Source organism: Grampus griseus (assembly GCF_964374135.1).
Source record: "Grampus griseus genome assembly, chromosome: 10".
Classification (NCBI taxonomy): domain Eukaryota; kingdom Metazoa; phylum Chordata; class Mammalia; order Artiodactyla; family Delphinidae; genus Grampus; species Grampus griseus.
The window spans coordinates 19,439,242-19,453,457 of record NC_139004.1 but is presented as its reverse complement, the minus strand read 5'-3'; the positions used below and the strand labels follow the sequence as shown (position 1 = coordinate 19,453,457).

Below are 14,216 nucleotides of genomic sequence, written 5' to 3'. Positions count from 1 at the left end.
GAATTTTTAAGAACTGCTCTCTGCCAGGCCATTGATTTTTCTGACTCTGCTCGCTCTTGGGTCGCTTGCCTCCACCTGTGTCCTCTGACTGCGTCTTCTTGCTACTCAGTGCGCATGATGAGGGCTTGAACCTGCCTCTGACCTTCATGACCCCTGTGGCACTGCCTGCAGTCCTGCTACGTCTTAAGGAATCCTTTCTGCTCCAGTTCCCCCTGCTGACCTTCTCAGGATCTCAGCTTTCAAAGCCCTAGAAAGGGAACGTGAGTGCCCAGCTCATCTCTCTATGGCCAGGTCACTCGTCCTAGGTCACTGGCCAGCCTATGAATCTGTTTTCCTCGGGTCAAATGACCACTCATGGTTGAATTCTCTGTGGGGGAACAGATGAGGTATCATGTGCTATAAAGCATGGCTGCTGTCCCCACAGCAGGCCCCGGGAGGGGTGGTGCCCCTGGAAGGAGTGAGGGCAGGGCAGCATCTCCAGAACAGGCTGACGGAATGGGGTTCAGTAGAGGCAAGATTCTACGTTGCAAGATCAGGAGCTTAGCCACTGATCCTCTGCAAAGATCAGCTCAGAAGAGGCCCCTGGCTATTCCTTTATCAGTGATTCCTATCACTCTTCCCTTTAAACCACTTGAAGTGAATCACTGTCCTGCGGAAATAATTTAAGAGGCACAGTTGGGCTTGGCAGGAACATGGTCGACACTATCCAATGGGGATAGTTCACTGAGCAAAGCGAGGCTGAGTAATGAGTGGCTGGCCTTTGTCCAGCATCTGAGAATTTCTCTGGCTTCAATGGCAAAGGTTTACCACCCTTTTTCCCAGGCCTCTCTTTTTCTCTAACTATTGATATCTTGAAACCCTCTGAGAGTAAGTTTGCTCTGCAAGATCCATTGATCAGGGTGGTAGCAGTTTATGGATCTAAAAATTCCTGCTTCTGGAATGAATGGCAGGCTTCCCAAGTGTGCGTTTATGGCATGACAAATGTGGTTATGGTTGGGAGCTACCAAAATTGCTTTATTCTCTCCTGTTTCTCATGGTGTCAAAAAATGACCAGTTTCACCAAAACTTTCAGATTAGATTTATATTATTTTTATCTGGTATATGTTTATGTACGTCTCTAGCATGAGTGTGTGTGTGTATATATAAATACCAGCAGAAAAAAGTATACTATCTGGAGAGAAACACCATAAATAAGAACTTTTGTTCTCCTCTGCTTTTTTTCTCTTTTGAACATTTAAAAGGATAAGTAAAAATACACTCACAGGCACACAAATGAAGTTTTCAGGAAAGAACTTTTCAACATACTAGGGGGGAAAAAAACGAAAAAAAAAAAAAGACCTTTCTATTTCTGTAAGCACCTTTATACTGAACACAATTTTTGTTCAATTCTAAGACATCCATTTCTTTAATTCTAGATTATGAAAGAAACATGCATTCCAGAGTTATGGGAATTCCAAAGTTATGGACAACTTTCAGCTACTTCACATGCAACAAATAATGGGAACCTTGTCTACCCCTAAACTTTCAGTTTTGTCAAATAGAAACCTAGGTCATGTCACAATAAGAAGCAGCATCCAAATATCTTCGGAAAATGACTGGACGTTATGTTATGGGACAGAGCTTTTAACACTCTGCCAGAAATCTTCCTACAAATGGTGATCGAGATGAAATAGTATTTTGGTACTCTATAAAGACAAGATATTAGAATGCTATTTGGTTTTTTGAGACTTGAGTCACATACCTTTCCGGTGGCTGTTGAACCAGTAAAGGAAATTTTAGACACTAGGGGATCCGTGCAAAGTGCTTCCCCTACTTCCTTGGCCTTCTTTTGAGAGCAGGGAATAACGTTGTATACACCCGGAGGAATTCCAGCCTGGTCTGCAAGCTGTAAAGAGAAACAGCAAACGTGGCAGCAAATGATCAAACTGGAAAAACAGAAAAGAGAAATAAATAGATGTTTTAATCTAAAAAGTAATGGCAAAAAAAAAAAATAAACTAGGCTGACTTTAGGGACAGAATATATTTGGAACTGAAATAAGATTCTTAATAGTGCTAATGTGATATTAATATGAATGTGTTGTTGGAAGTTTCTGTATGAATTTAAGCACTATTTTATTGTGTGTGTGTGTGTGTGTGAGAATACATATATGTATATTTCCTAGCCCTGACACTAAAAGGCCTAGAAACAATGACCAGCTAGTAGCAATGACCATCCCTAGTGCCCCAAATGTAGTCTTAAAATATAATTTCCTACCAGAAGAAATAAGGGCTTTCTGCAAAAATGGTTAATCCCAGGTCTGAGGCAAGAAATATATATAATAAGTCTAAAATATCTTGTCATACTAGCAAGGAAGGTCTCAAAAACTGTTAAGAGTTATGTTAAAAGATAGAAGAGCCAACTCGAAGAGGCTGCCATTGGCCAAAACTGGGGGCAATCTGAGCTTCCTCAAGGATAATAACCACAGCAAACTGAAACTCATCAAATACGTTAAAATCTACTAGCACATAATGCTACTAACAGACTAATTGGGAACCTTAGGCAGATGACAGGAATAGATGCATTAATTTGGAAAACTAAATAAAAAGAAAGAATCAAACATACTGTCTTTCCTATGGGAATTTACCATGGGGTAACCACACAGGAGATGATGGGTAGCTTTGATTTACAGAAGTGGTCTGGTGAATAAATGAAAGAAAAAGGAAAGAATTCAAATATCACCATTTTTGCACTCCTAATGAATTAACAGACTGAGTGGCATTGCACAGCAATGGCTGCAAATATGAAAACGGAGACACCCAGACATTACTCGCCTCCTCACAAAAGGACACAAAATGGGATCGAACCCAAGTCTGAGGAAGCGTCTGGATGCAGCTGCCAAACTGTGGAAAGTGCAGCAGACAGAGGAACCCAGTGCATGGTATGCCATCTGCAAAGCCCAGACTATGGGGAACTCTACCGGTCAAACGCCTCGCTTCTTCAAAAGATAAATTGTAAGGGACAGAAAAGGATGAAGGGGAATGTGTAGAACAGGAGAAACTCATCAAACATTCCCAATTTTAAAAAAGTGAAGGCCACTGCAGGAAGCCTGAATTTTACTCTGAGAGACATGAGAAGCTATTAGAGGGTTTTAAACAGAAGAACAAGATATGACGCAGATTGAGCTGGAGAAGGGAACAGTAAATAAGAGGTCCCTGAATCTGAGAAATGCCCATATTTTAGTCACATTACTATGACTTAATAAAAATGATGGCTAGATATCATTTTTAGGGTAGCCTAAACAATACATTGCCTACAGATGACAGAAAACTCCCCCATCTGTTATTTTTTCTAAAAAGAACATCATCTGGGTTAAAATAATGGCTAGTGAATTAAAACACAACACCATCAAACAGGAGACGCAGGCAAAGAAGGTTTCGAAAGTCTTTCCTTCTGTCCCAGATAACATCCTTTTTTTGGACTCTGTGCAGAGAGGCTCACCGCGGCCAAGGCCAGCGCAGAGAAGGGTGTGTCCTCGGCAGGTTTCACCACTACCGTGCAGCCTGCTGCCAGGGCGGCCCCCACCTTCCTCGTGATCATGGCGCTGGGGAAGTTCCACTGGATCAGAAGAGAGAGGAGGTAAGTGAGAGGAAGGACTGCCCCCTGGTCCAAAGGCAGGCAGGTTGGGAAGTCAGCCAGCAAATTCCAGTGCACAACTGCCTGGCAGAGCTGTTCTTGCACAGGTGAACTCTCAGAACACCTGGTACCTGCTGACTGCAGGGACTGGGGAGACAAAGGCTCATAGAGACAGGAAACATCTTCAGAGTTTAAAACACTACAAAATCATCTATACCGGGGACAGCCAACTTTCTCTGTAAGGGGCCGAGTAGTAAAAATTTTAGGCGTTTGGGATGTCCAGTTTCTGTCACGAGGACTCAAGACCACAGACAATACAGTACGTATATGAATAGGTGTGGCTCTGTCCCAATAAAACTTTATTTACAAACACAGGCAGCAGGCTGGATTTGGCCTGAGGGCCATAGTTTGCTGACCCTGTGGGGGGAAAATATTAGCAAAGGTGATTTTGAAAATGGCAGACGACATATTACTTTTCTCTCTATATATATATTTATAGATAGCTCTCTGTACACATCTGTGTATCTATAGTAACAATGTTTTATTTCAGCAAAAACTCATATAGTGCTTATTCTGTCCCTTGCACTGTTCTAAGCACTTTTAAACTATAATTAATTAAATCCTCATCACAACCCAATGAGGTTGGTATTTTTCTCCTCATTTGCAGGTTTGGACAAAGTGAGACAGAGCAGTTAAGTAAAGGTCACACAGCTAGTGGAGAGTCGGCTCTGAGTCAAACCTGGTCAGTCTAGGCAGTGAGGGCGGCAGTTCTCTGTAACTATGGTGAGCGGGGAAAGATAAGCAGTCTTGAGACCAGCTGGCAGACACTGTAGAGAAGTTAATACGGGATCTAGAAGGTGGACCCAAGAAAGGCAGTTCATGTAGAGAAAGCTGGGTGCCCCACAAGTATACTGCAGCCCTATCCAGGCAGACACAATATCTTTTTTTTTTTAGCCTTTTTACTTTCAGAACCTGGCCCAGTGCCTGCTGGTAGATACATAAATACTTTGCTGTTGATGATAACCATAAATTAAGCATAAAATTTTCTCAAAACTATAGCACATTTAAAAATTGTCAAATCTTAAGTCTTTTTAAAAACTGATAAATACCAAAGATCTTTTTAGATGTACTAGGCAATGCCAAGAAGAAGCCTTTATGCTAAGTCAGAGGAGCCCCTGGGTCCTCCAGTGGGTCAGTCCCCTTCTGCAGGCATTAGAAGTGCCCCCTGGCCACCACCACACCTCTCACACCTATCGCAGAGGACCAGGAAACACACCTCCACATGCAGCAATGGCATCAGGAAGCCAAGAACAGGTGACAGAGCTAACAGGATGAGCACACCTGCTCAAACCCCACTCAACCTCCTCCCCTAGGAGCTTGTAGATCCTGCCACATACTGGGGTGATGACTGCGGCCACACCGAGGGGCTGCTTGAGGACCAGGGCCCGTTTTTCTTTTGCTGGGGTGTAGATAATGTCTCCGTAAACGCGGCGGGCTTCCTCTGAAAACCACTCCAGGAAATTTGCAGAATAGAGAATTTCTCCCTGTGCCTCCTTTAGTGGCTTTCCCTAAATTAAATCAGAAAAGGTGACACTCATTACCTTCTAATAACGAAAGCATGATTCTGAGTTTCTAAATTCTTCGAGGATGCAAGCAGAGCAGGAAAGTCTCCCGTTACAAAACCCACAGGGTAGTTGAGAAATTTCTAATGAGAAATGGAATATTTCCTGCCACATCAGTAAACAAAGAATGTCACAGTCATCAGCGATTTGCAGCCCTCCAATGTGAGCCCTGAGTGAACTCAGGATATGAAAACACAGGATACTGGCCCCAGAGAGCTGAGGTGCATATCAAAGGAATGCTTTCAGTGAGCCCAGACTCTTGCATCTTCCCATACAAAGAAAAGCGCTAAATTCCTTAACTTGGGATCTGGTTTTCTTTACAATAATCTTTTGACATTCAGACTACCTGCTCTTTGTTGCAAAACTTCTGTATAACCTGGCTCTGCACTTCACCTCCTCAGAGCAGTTCTCTCAGGGTTACTTGAGATGCTGCCTCCCGGGCTTGAGGTCCTAAAAATTCCCGCCTAATAAAACAAAACTCTCAACTTTTAGGCTGTGAATATATTTTAAGTCAACACTAACCTCAGTGTGGGTCTTAGAAAGCAGAATCACAAATGGTGATGGAAGGAAGCCTGCCAGGCTGATAGGAATTGAGTAGGATAATCAAACAGTCAGCTTAGAAACCCCATTAGGGGACTGTAGATAGAGAGGGGACTTTAGGAGACCACAGTAAGGTTAATGATCACTCAAGAAAGTAATGGGAAAATCCTGAAACAATGTGGGCTTGCTTGACTCATAGAGCCGAACAAGTCGCTTAGCATCACAGCCAGATTGGCTTGCTTAACAAAATCAAGCTCACTTGATTAGCAACAAAATCATACAACAGAAGCATGAGACATGCCCCAGTACAATAAAACAATGGTGGCATGAGACCTACAGCCTGTCGGTGGTGTCATCAAGTTAATGACCCCCAGCACATGCTCTGTGCACACACAAAAATCATTTATGGAAAGGACATTTCAAAGTGAAAGACCCTCATTGTAGTGAGACCTGAAATAATTTTTCCAAAGTGCCATGACAGTCCTGGCCTGACCATGTAGGGACAAAAAACTCGAAGTGGAGGCGGAGCCGATGACGGAAACGTGATACCTACTCAAGAAAGACAAAGAAGGTCTTCCCCCCTCCCCTCTCTTCCTTTGATTATAAAAATGTAATCCACTAAGTACTTGGGGCAGCACACTGCTTGCCTGCCCGCTTGTAAGCCTCACAAGCAACCTATTCTAATAAATCACTTTAAAAAAAAATAAATTTATATATTTATTTATGGTTGCATTGGGTCTTTGCTGCTGCACACTGGCTTTCTCTAGTTGAGGCGAGCAGGGGCTACTCTTTGTTGTGGTGCATGGGCTTCTCATTGCAGTGGCTTCTCCTGTTGCAGAGCACAGGCTCTAGGCGCACGGGCTTCAGTAGTTGTGGCACGTGGGCTCAGTAGTTGTGGTTCGTGGGCTCTAGAGTGCAGGCTCAGTAGTTGTGGCACACGGGGTTAGTTGCTTCGTGGCACGTGGGATCTTCCCGGACCAGGGCTCGAACCCGTGTCCCCTGCATTGGCAGGCGGATTCTTAACCACAGCGCCACCAGGGAAGTCCTAAATCACTTCTTATCTATCACTTTGCCTCTCGTTGAATTGTTGTTTCTGCACTGAGACATAAAGGACCAGGCTTCTTGGAGGCCCCCGAAATGACACCTAACAGTTTCAAGACCGCCCTGAGCCACAATCGTCATTTGCATTCTCAATATGTTTACAATTAGGAGGAGGAACCTAGAACTGCCTCTTCAATTTTTTTTCCTTCTAACATCTTCTAAATGTTGTGAACGGTGGAGAGTAATTTATTAGAGCAACCAAAAAACTGGTACCTTTGAAAATGTACAAAAACAACATGAAAAATCAATCAACGCAATCACATGCTAAAAACCTGGAATGGTGGAAAAGCAGTATTCACGCAGTCCCACTCAAAATCTATTTCTTGCATATTATTAAATAGGCGTGCCTGACTTAATTTTGTGCCCAAAATAAGAATTAGCTGATATCTGATTGTTAGGCAAGGAATTCACGTTTTCTTTAGCTACAGCACTGAAGTTAGAGGCTTCCCCATGCTTCAGTCTAAGAACTCCCGGACAATTTCTTCAGGTAGTAAGTTAGCGTCCTGAACTTACACTTTCAGCTGTGATTATCTTGGCAAGGTCATCCTTATTTTGTATCATTAAGTCGTACCATTTCCGAAGTAAAGAACTCCTCTCCTGAAAAAGAATTAAAAAATAGTAAAATGCCAAGTGTAAGAGAGACTATTAAATAATCTTCAGTTTCCTAAAATATTTGCTGTGTGGTCTCATTCTTGGGGAGACATACATTGACCTTTTTTTTTAAATTGAGGTATAATTGACACACATTATATTTGTTTCAGGTGTACAGATCTTTCTTTGATAAGTGATAACAAAGATCCAATTTTCAAGTTGCATCTAACAAGGTGTGCGGAGTCATAAATTGTAAGAGAGAAAAAAGTTCTGTGGAACAGCTGTTACTATTTATGGTAAATATGAATAACTTTCACCACACTAAGGTATAGTTCCTTACTTTAAAAAAAAGGTATGTTTAATTGCAGTGAAATACACTAAAATTTGCCATCTTAATCATTTTTAAGTGTGCAGTTCAGTGGCATTAAGCACATTCACAGTATTGTGCAACAGTCACCACCATCCATCTCCCAGAATGCTTTTCGTCTTGCAGAATGGAGACTCTGTACCTGTTAAACAATAACTCTCCACTCCCCGCAGCCTCTGACAAGCACGATTCTACTTTCTGTCTCTGTGAACTGGACTGCTCTAGGTACCTTATATAGGTAGAATCATACAGCCTTTGTCCCGTGACAGGCTTATTTCACTCAACACAATGTCCTCAAGTATAGTTCTTTATTTTAACGACTCACTGGCTAGTTAAATTTGTCCCACAGACTGGGGTGGAGGTTGCAGGGTGTGTAAGGCATCTGAAGGGGTTTTGCACACTTAAGAAGAGGGCCCAGGCACAACACCGTGGATGCCCTTGATGCCACTGAACGGTACACTTGCAAATGGCTAAAATGGTAAGTTTTATGTTATGTACATTTTATCACAGTTTTTTAAAATTTCCAAAGATAAAAGGATGAATGAATAAATTGGATTATTAAGTATATTATGGAAGAAATGGTTTCTTAAAAAAAATTTTTTTAGGGCTTCCCTGGTGGCGCAGTGGTTGAGAGTCCGCCTGCCGATGCAGGGGACACGGGTTCGTGCCCCGGTCCGGGAAGATCCCACATGCCGCGGAGCGGCTAGGTCCGTGAGCCATGGCCGCTGAGCCTGCGCGTCCGGAGCCTGTGGTCCGCGACGGGAGAGGCCACAACAGTGAGAGGCCCGCGTACCGCAAAAAAAGAAAAACAAAAAAAAATTTTTTTAAAGGAACTCATATAAAACCATAAAAAAAAAAGAGGTCCCAGAGAATCCAGGTCAACCAGGCCACACAGAGGTGCCCCGAAGGAAGATGTGCCCCCGAGCTCTGGCTTCCTGCATCCAAACAGGTGTATCCGAAGCAAAGGAGAATCTTTGGTTTATTCCTACCTGCTGAAAGGTTGCCCACAGCAACGAGCAAAGCTTGTTTGTGATTCTGTCCTCCTAATCCATCCAGCAGGTGTTAAGATTTAAATTATTTTCTCATTCCACTCATGAGCAGGGAGCCTGAGACTGTAAGCACCACTAACCATCTTTCTCTGGGTTCTTCCCCTTCCCTATTTTGGATAAGCTAATAAGCTTCGTTATCTTAGCTCTCAAGGGTGTTGTTGAGATGAAGTCTTCTGAATCTCCAACCCCCAGAGAACAGGCATTGACAGCTCTTAAAACAGTATTACTGCAGTAATTTCACCCTCACTCTGTGCAACACTGGTTAAGAATCTGATGACTGTGGGCCTGTGTGCTGTGACTTATTCTGGGTAAGAAAGGAAAGACTAAAATCTAGGAGGCCTGGATTAGAGAAAAAAAAGAAATGTGAGTAAATGGCCTGCAAGGAATAGAGCACCACACAGAGTCTGAGAGAGAATGAGAGAAGAACACGGAAAGCATGAGAACGGTAAGAATAAAAAGCAGATTCTGCTTGCTGGCAGAAAACCCAGGGTCCAGTCTGAACACAGACACCAGCAGAGGCCACAAACTGCCCTCGGTGTGCGCGGCCCGTGTTATGGGTTAGTTGCGCCTGCGCAAAAAAGGCGTGTTGGAGTCCCAGTTCCCAGCCCCTCAGAGATGGGGAGATGGGGTCTTGACAGAGGTCATCCAGTTAAGACAAGGTCATCGGGATGGGCCCTAACCCACTATGACTGATGTCCTTATAAAAAGGGGAAATTTGGACAAGACAGAAGCACGCACAGAGGGAAGATGACACAGAGAGACACAGGGAGAAGATGGCCATCTATAAACCAAGGAGAGAGACCTGGAACCGTTCCTTCCCTCGGAGCCCTCAGAAGGAGCCAACCCTGCCGACACCTTGATTTCAGGCTTCTTGCCTCCGGAACTGAGGTGACACATTTCTGTGGTTTAAACCACCAAGTTTGTGGTACTCTGTGACGCCAGCCCCAGGAAACTTCTCCAGCCTTTGTAAGGATCTGAGTAAGTGTGCAGGCCTCAGACAGGGGGCTGGGGAGGCTGGTGGTGGATGGAGTAACGTGGGGCTCAAATCCCAGACCCTCCACTTGAGCAACAGTGAAGTTACATAACCAGGAGCCTCTGTAAGCCAGTTTCCTCGTGCACAGCGTGGCTTGACTGTCTACCTCACAGGGCCATTGAAAGGACTAAACAAAACGCACCTGGAGCACCAAGAACAGTACTCAGCTGTGGAAGGCACAACAACAGCCCTCAAAGAGGGCCTCAGCCTAATCCCTGGAACCTGTGAACATATTACTTTACAAGGCAGAAGGGATTCTTCCGACGTGATTAAGGACCTTGCGGTAAGGAGACGATCCTGAATTACCCAGGTGGGGCCAGTGTAACCAACAAGGATGTCTATAAGAGGGAGAGAGGCGGGGCAGAGGCAGCGTGGGAGGCGTGATACAGAAGGAGAGGTTGGAGTGCTCTGGGGCCACAGACCACAGACTGCGGGCGGCTTCTGGAAGCTGGAAAAAGCAAGGAAAGCCCTAGAGTTCCTGAAGGAATGCAGCCCTGCAAACCCGTTTTGGACTTCTGACCTCCAGAACTGTAAGAATAAGTTTGTGTTGTTGCGTTTTGTTAAGTCCCTGAGTTTGGGGTGATTCGTTACAGCAGGCCACAAGAAAGTAATGCATCAGCTTATAAGGCGGTCAGTAAACGCGTCAGTAACCATCTTTCCCTGAACTCCTCCAGGAGTTCACAGGGTGGAGAAAGGAGGTCATAAAACGCGTGAAAAGAAAGACGTGAAGTAATGCAAAAGACGTCAAGGGGAAGGGCGAGACAAGGGTACGGGCCACGCTACGGGTTCGGGGGAGACTGATGGAAGGCTGTGTGGTCCAACGGACGCCATGGCAGACATGATACACGAGCCAGACCCCAGGAATGGCGGGACGTGAGTGGGCCTAGAGAGGAAAGCAGAAGATAGCTGGGGGGCAGCGGGGCGAGCAGCAGAGGCCTCGGAGCAAGAAAGCTGCCTTACAAGCTGCGTTTGCACCCCACCGTCCAAGCTGCAGAGGTGGACCCAGCTTCCTTAGGAAGCCAAACCCACCACTTCCTTAGTAAGACGCTCCAAGGTCCTTTCAAGAAGCCCCAGGCAAGACCACCTGACTGCACCTGGAAGAGCTCCAGGGCACTGTAACACCCCTACACGGCAGGCTTGAGGCTGCGGGCCCGGGTGGGGCTCCAAAACAACGGCAGAGGGCCCAGGGCTCAGCCTCGATGCCCACCCGTCCTGTAAATTCCCACAGCTGTAAGTGCATACGCGTGTTGTCTCTAGCTCAGGCCTCCCTCTCCTGACTCACGTAGCCAACATCCTACTTAACACCCTCACTTGGTGACTAACAACATCTCAGACTCAGTGTGTCCAAAGCTGAGCTCCGATGTCTCGCCCCAATGCTGCTCCTCTCACCCCCTTCCCGTCTCTGGATAGTCACTCCTTCCTTCCAGTGGCTCTGGCCAGAAGCCCTGGGGTCATCATTCCATCCTGTCTTTCTCTCACACCTCGTCTAATAATCTGTCAGGGAATCCAGTTGCCTCTACCTTCAGGATATATCCTTGATCAGAACACTGCTCACCGCCTGAACGGCTCCCACCCTAGTGCAGGCCCGTCAGCATCTCCCACATGAATCACCGGCACAGCCTCCTAGCCCTCTGGGCTTCCACCGTTGCCCCCCTTCAGTCTATTCTCGGCACTGGGAATAGACTGAAACCCTGTGAAACGGAGCCCCGCCTCACTCGCCGTAAAACCCCACTCAGTCCCTAAAACAGCTCCGCAGCCCACTGGATCCAGCACCCTCCTCCTAAGACTCTCCCCCCACGTCAGTCCCCTCAGCACACAGGCCTCCTTGCTGATCTACACCTGTGTCAGGCATGCCCCTGACTCAGGATTTTTGCTCCAGCTGAATTCCCTCACCTCCTTTGGTCTTTGCATCTCATGTCCTCAATGAGGCCTACCCTGATGTTATAGGGTCCCCCCCCAATTCATATAACCCCCCAGTACCTCAGAGTGTGACTGCATTTGGAGATAGGGTCTTGAAAGAGTTTTTTTTGTTTTTTGTTTTTTGCGGCATGCGGGCCTCTCACTGTTGTGGCCTCTCCCGCTGCGGAGCACAGGCTCCGGATGCGCAGGCTCAGCGGCCATGGCTCATGGGCCCAGCCGCTCCGCGGCATGTGGGATCTTCCTGGACCGGGGCACGAACCCACGTCCCCTGAATTGGCAGGTGGACTCTCAACCACTGCGCCACCAGGGAAGCCCGAAAGAGGTTTTTAAGGTTAAATGAGGTCATTAGGGTGGATCCTAACCCAATATAGCTAGCGTCTTCACAAGAAGAGACTAGGACACTGACAAGTTCAGAGGCAGAAGCATGTGAAGATGGGGGACGACGGCCATCTACAAGCCAGAGAGAGGGGCCTCAGAAGAAACCAAGCCTGCCCACACCTTGATAGCAGATTTCTAGCTTCCTGAGCTTTGAGACCAGAAATTCCTACTGTTTAAGCCACCTAGTCTGTGATACTCTTATGGCGGCCCTAGCAAACCAATACACCTGCCCACACTACTTATTTTGCATCTTGCCCCTTTTCTCTGGCCTCTGATCCTCTTAGCCTTCCTTCTCTACCTTTTTTTTCCCTCATAGCATCCATCACTTCTAACATATTTGTTTAGCTATGTTTTGTTTACAGGTTAGAACTCCCTTCCCACCCCTCACCCCCAAGTGAACTCCAAGAGGGCAGGAATCTTTTTTGTTGATTGCTGTATGGCAAGCACCTCCCACAGTGCGTGGCATAGCAGTTGCCCAGACAACATCTAATGGATGAATGAAAGCTACGACTCCCTCGGGTACTTGGACCTTATTGCTGGATTTGTATCTTCAGAGGGGGGATGCTGACGGACAGGGTGGACAGTCACTTCACTGGGCTGACTCCTAGGTGTCACATAATAAATGCTCTAACAGCCCCCATCCCGCACCCCCAATTCTCCACTATTCTCTGTCAGTTAATAGATGGAGCTCTCTAATCAGGCCCCAAACCTGGAGACTGGTCCTGGACTGGTCGCTTCCCCTGCTCGATTCTTTTCCCCAGTTCTCTCCACTGCCGAGTTCGTGACTCGAGCCCGAGGCACTCACTACCAGCCTCCTTGTGGACCACTGAAGATGCTCTGAAGTCACTCGTGCTCTCACCTTCCCTGACCCTTCCCACCCTCCACCCCCAACACACATGCACACACGCACGCACGCATCGGCCTGCTCGCTTGTAATCGCATGTTGGTGTTCTGCCTCACCTACTGGATACTTTATGAGGCTTGAGGCTGGGGCTGTGCTCCCTAGCGCCGGCACAGGGCTTGGCACAAAGCCGACGCTCCAAACGGATTTGTTGGCCATCTCTTTTCTTGTTACCATGACTGTCCGCGTGGTGTATGCCGGAGCATTGGGGAGGGGAGGTGACAGCTGGTTTCACTAGAGGGCAAAGCCCGATCGCCCCCTGGACCCGGCGCGCACTCACCTTGGCCGAGACCCCCCTCCAGCTGCAGAAAGCCTCGTAGGCGGCACGCACGGCGGCGCGGGCCTCGGGTACCCCGCAGTCGGCCACCAAGCCCAGCTCGGCGCCGCTGGCCGGGTCGTGCACCGGGAAGGTGGCGGCGGCCGAGAGCCAGCTGCCGCCCACGAAGCCGTCGGTGCGCAGCAGGGCCGAGGGAAGGCCCGCTGGGCCCCGGGCGTAGCCGCGAATCCGGGCCACCAGGTAGCCGGCGCGGGGGCGGAGGACCCGGCTGGGAGGCGTCCGCGGGAGGTGCAGGGCCAGGCAGCTCCGCAGCCGAAAACAGGTCGCCATGGCCCAGGCGGCGGCGGCGGCGGCGGCAGGAAGCAGGCAAGCGAGCGTGCGCACCCGAGTGCAGGGATCCAGGCGGCGGCGGGGACGCGCCGGGTGGCGGCGGACGCGGGCTGAAGGTGGCCGAGACGCGAAGCAGCGCCCTCTCCCCGCGCTCTTCGCTCTGCATCTCCGCGCAGTCTGGACCTTAACCCTGAGCGCTGGGCGGCTTGGCTTCCTGCGCGAGCTGGGAAGGGTCGCTGGGAGAGACACCTGAGGACCGCCATGCCGTCACCTTTGTCCCTCTCGTTTGTCTAACTTTTCCTTAGCCCCTCAACCGCTGTAAGAGAACCGCTCCCTCTCTCCACCACTCCCCCAAACCGGCATTCCCCCGCCACCGGAATTTGTGCTTGGCCCATGAATATGCTGGTGTCTGCCCCAGCTTTTAAGGACGTGATCACGATTCTTTATTGCCAATGCTCCTGTGCGCTCAGGATTTGGGGCGAGGGTTCTCCGAG

At 47.7% G+C, this 14,216-nt stretch overlaps 1 protein-coding gene across 3 annotated transcripts in view; it reads right to left on the bottom strand.

Moving 5' to 3' along the window:
• Positions 1-13,781, bottom strand: part of ALDH5A1 (aldehyde dehydrogenase 5 family member A1) — a gene marked incomplete at its 3' end in the record, with an annotated part of 31,164 nt that extends 17,383 nt beyond the window's left edge. For all 3 annotated transcript variants that reach the window (XM_082662906.1, XM_082662907.1, XM_082662905.1), the window contains exons 1-5: positions 13,396-13,781; positions 7,390-7,473; positions 5,011-5,181; positions 3,479-3,595; positions 1,742-1,885 (exon numbers count right to left, since the gene is read on the bottom strand). In XM_082662906.1, coding sequence (XP_082519032.1) covers positions 1,742-1,885; positions 3,479-3,595; positions 5,011-5,181; positions 7,390-7,473; positions 13,396-13,722 — 843 coding nt within the window. In that variant the 5' untranslated portion in view covers positions 13,723-13,781. The remainder of the gene's footprint in view (positions 1-1,741; positions 1,886-3,478; positions 3,596-5,010; positions 5,182-7,389; positions 7,474-13,395) is intronic.
• Positions 13,782-14,216: the final 435 nt, after the last annotated feature.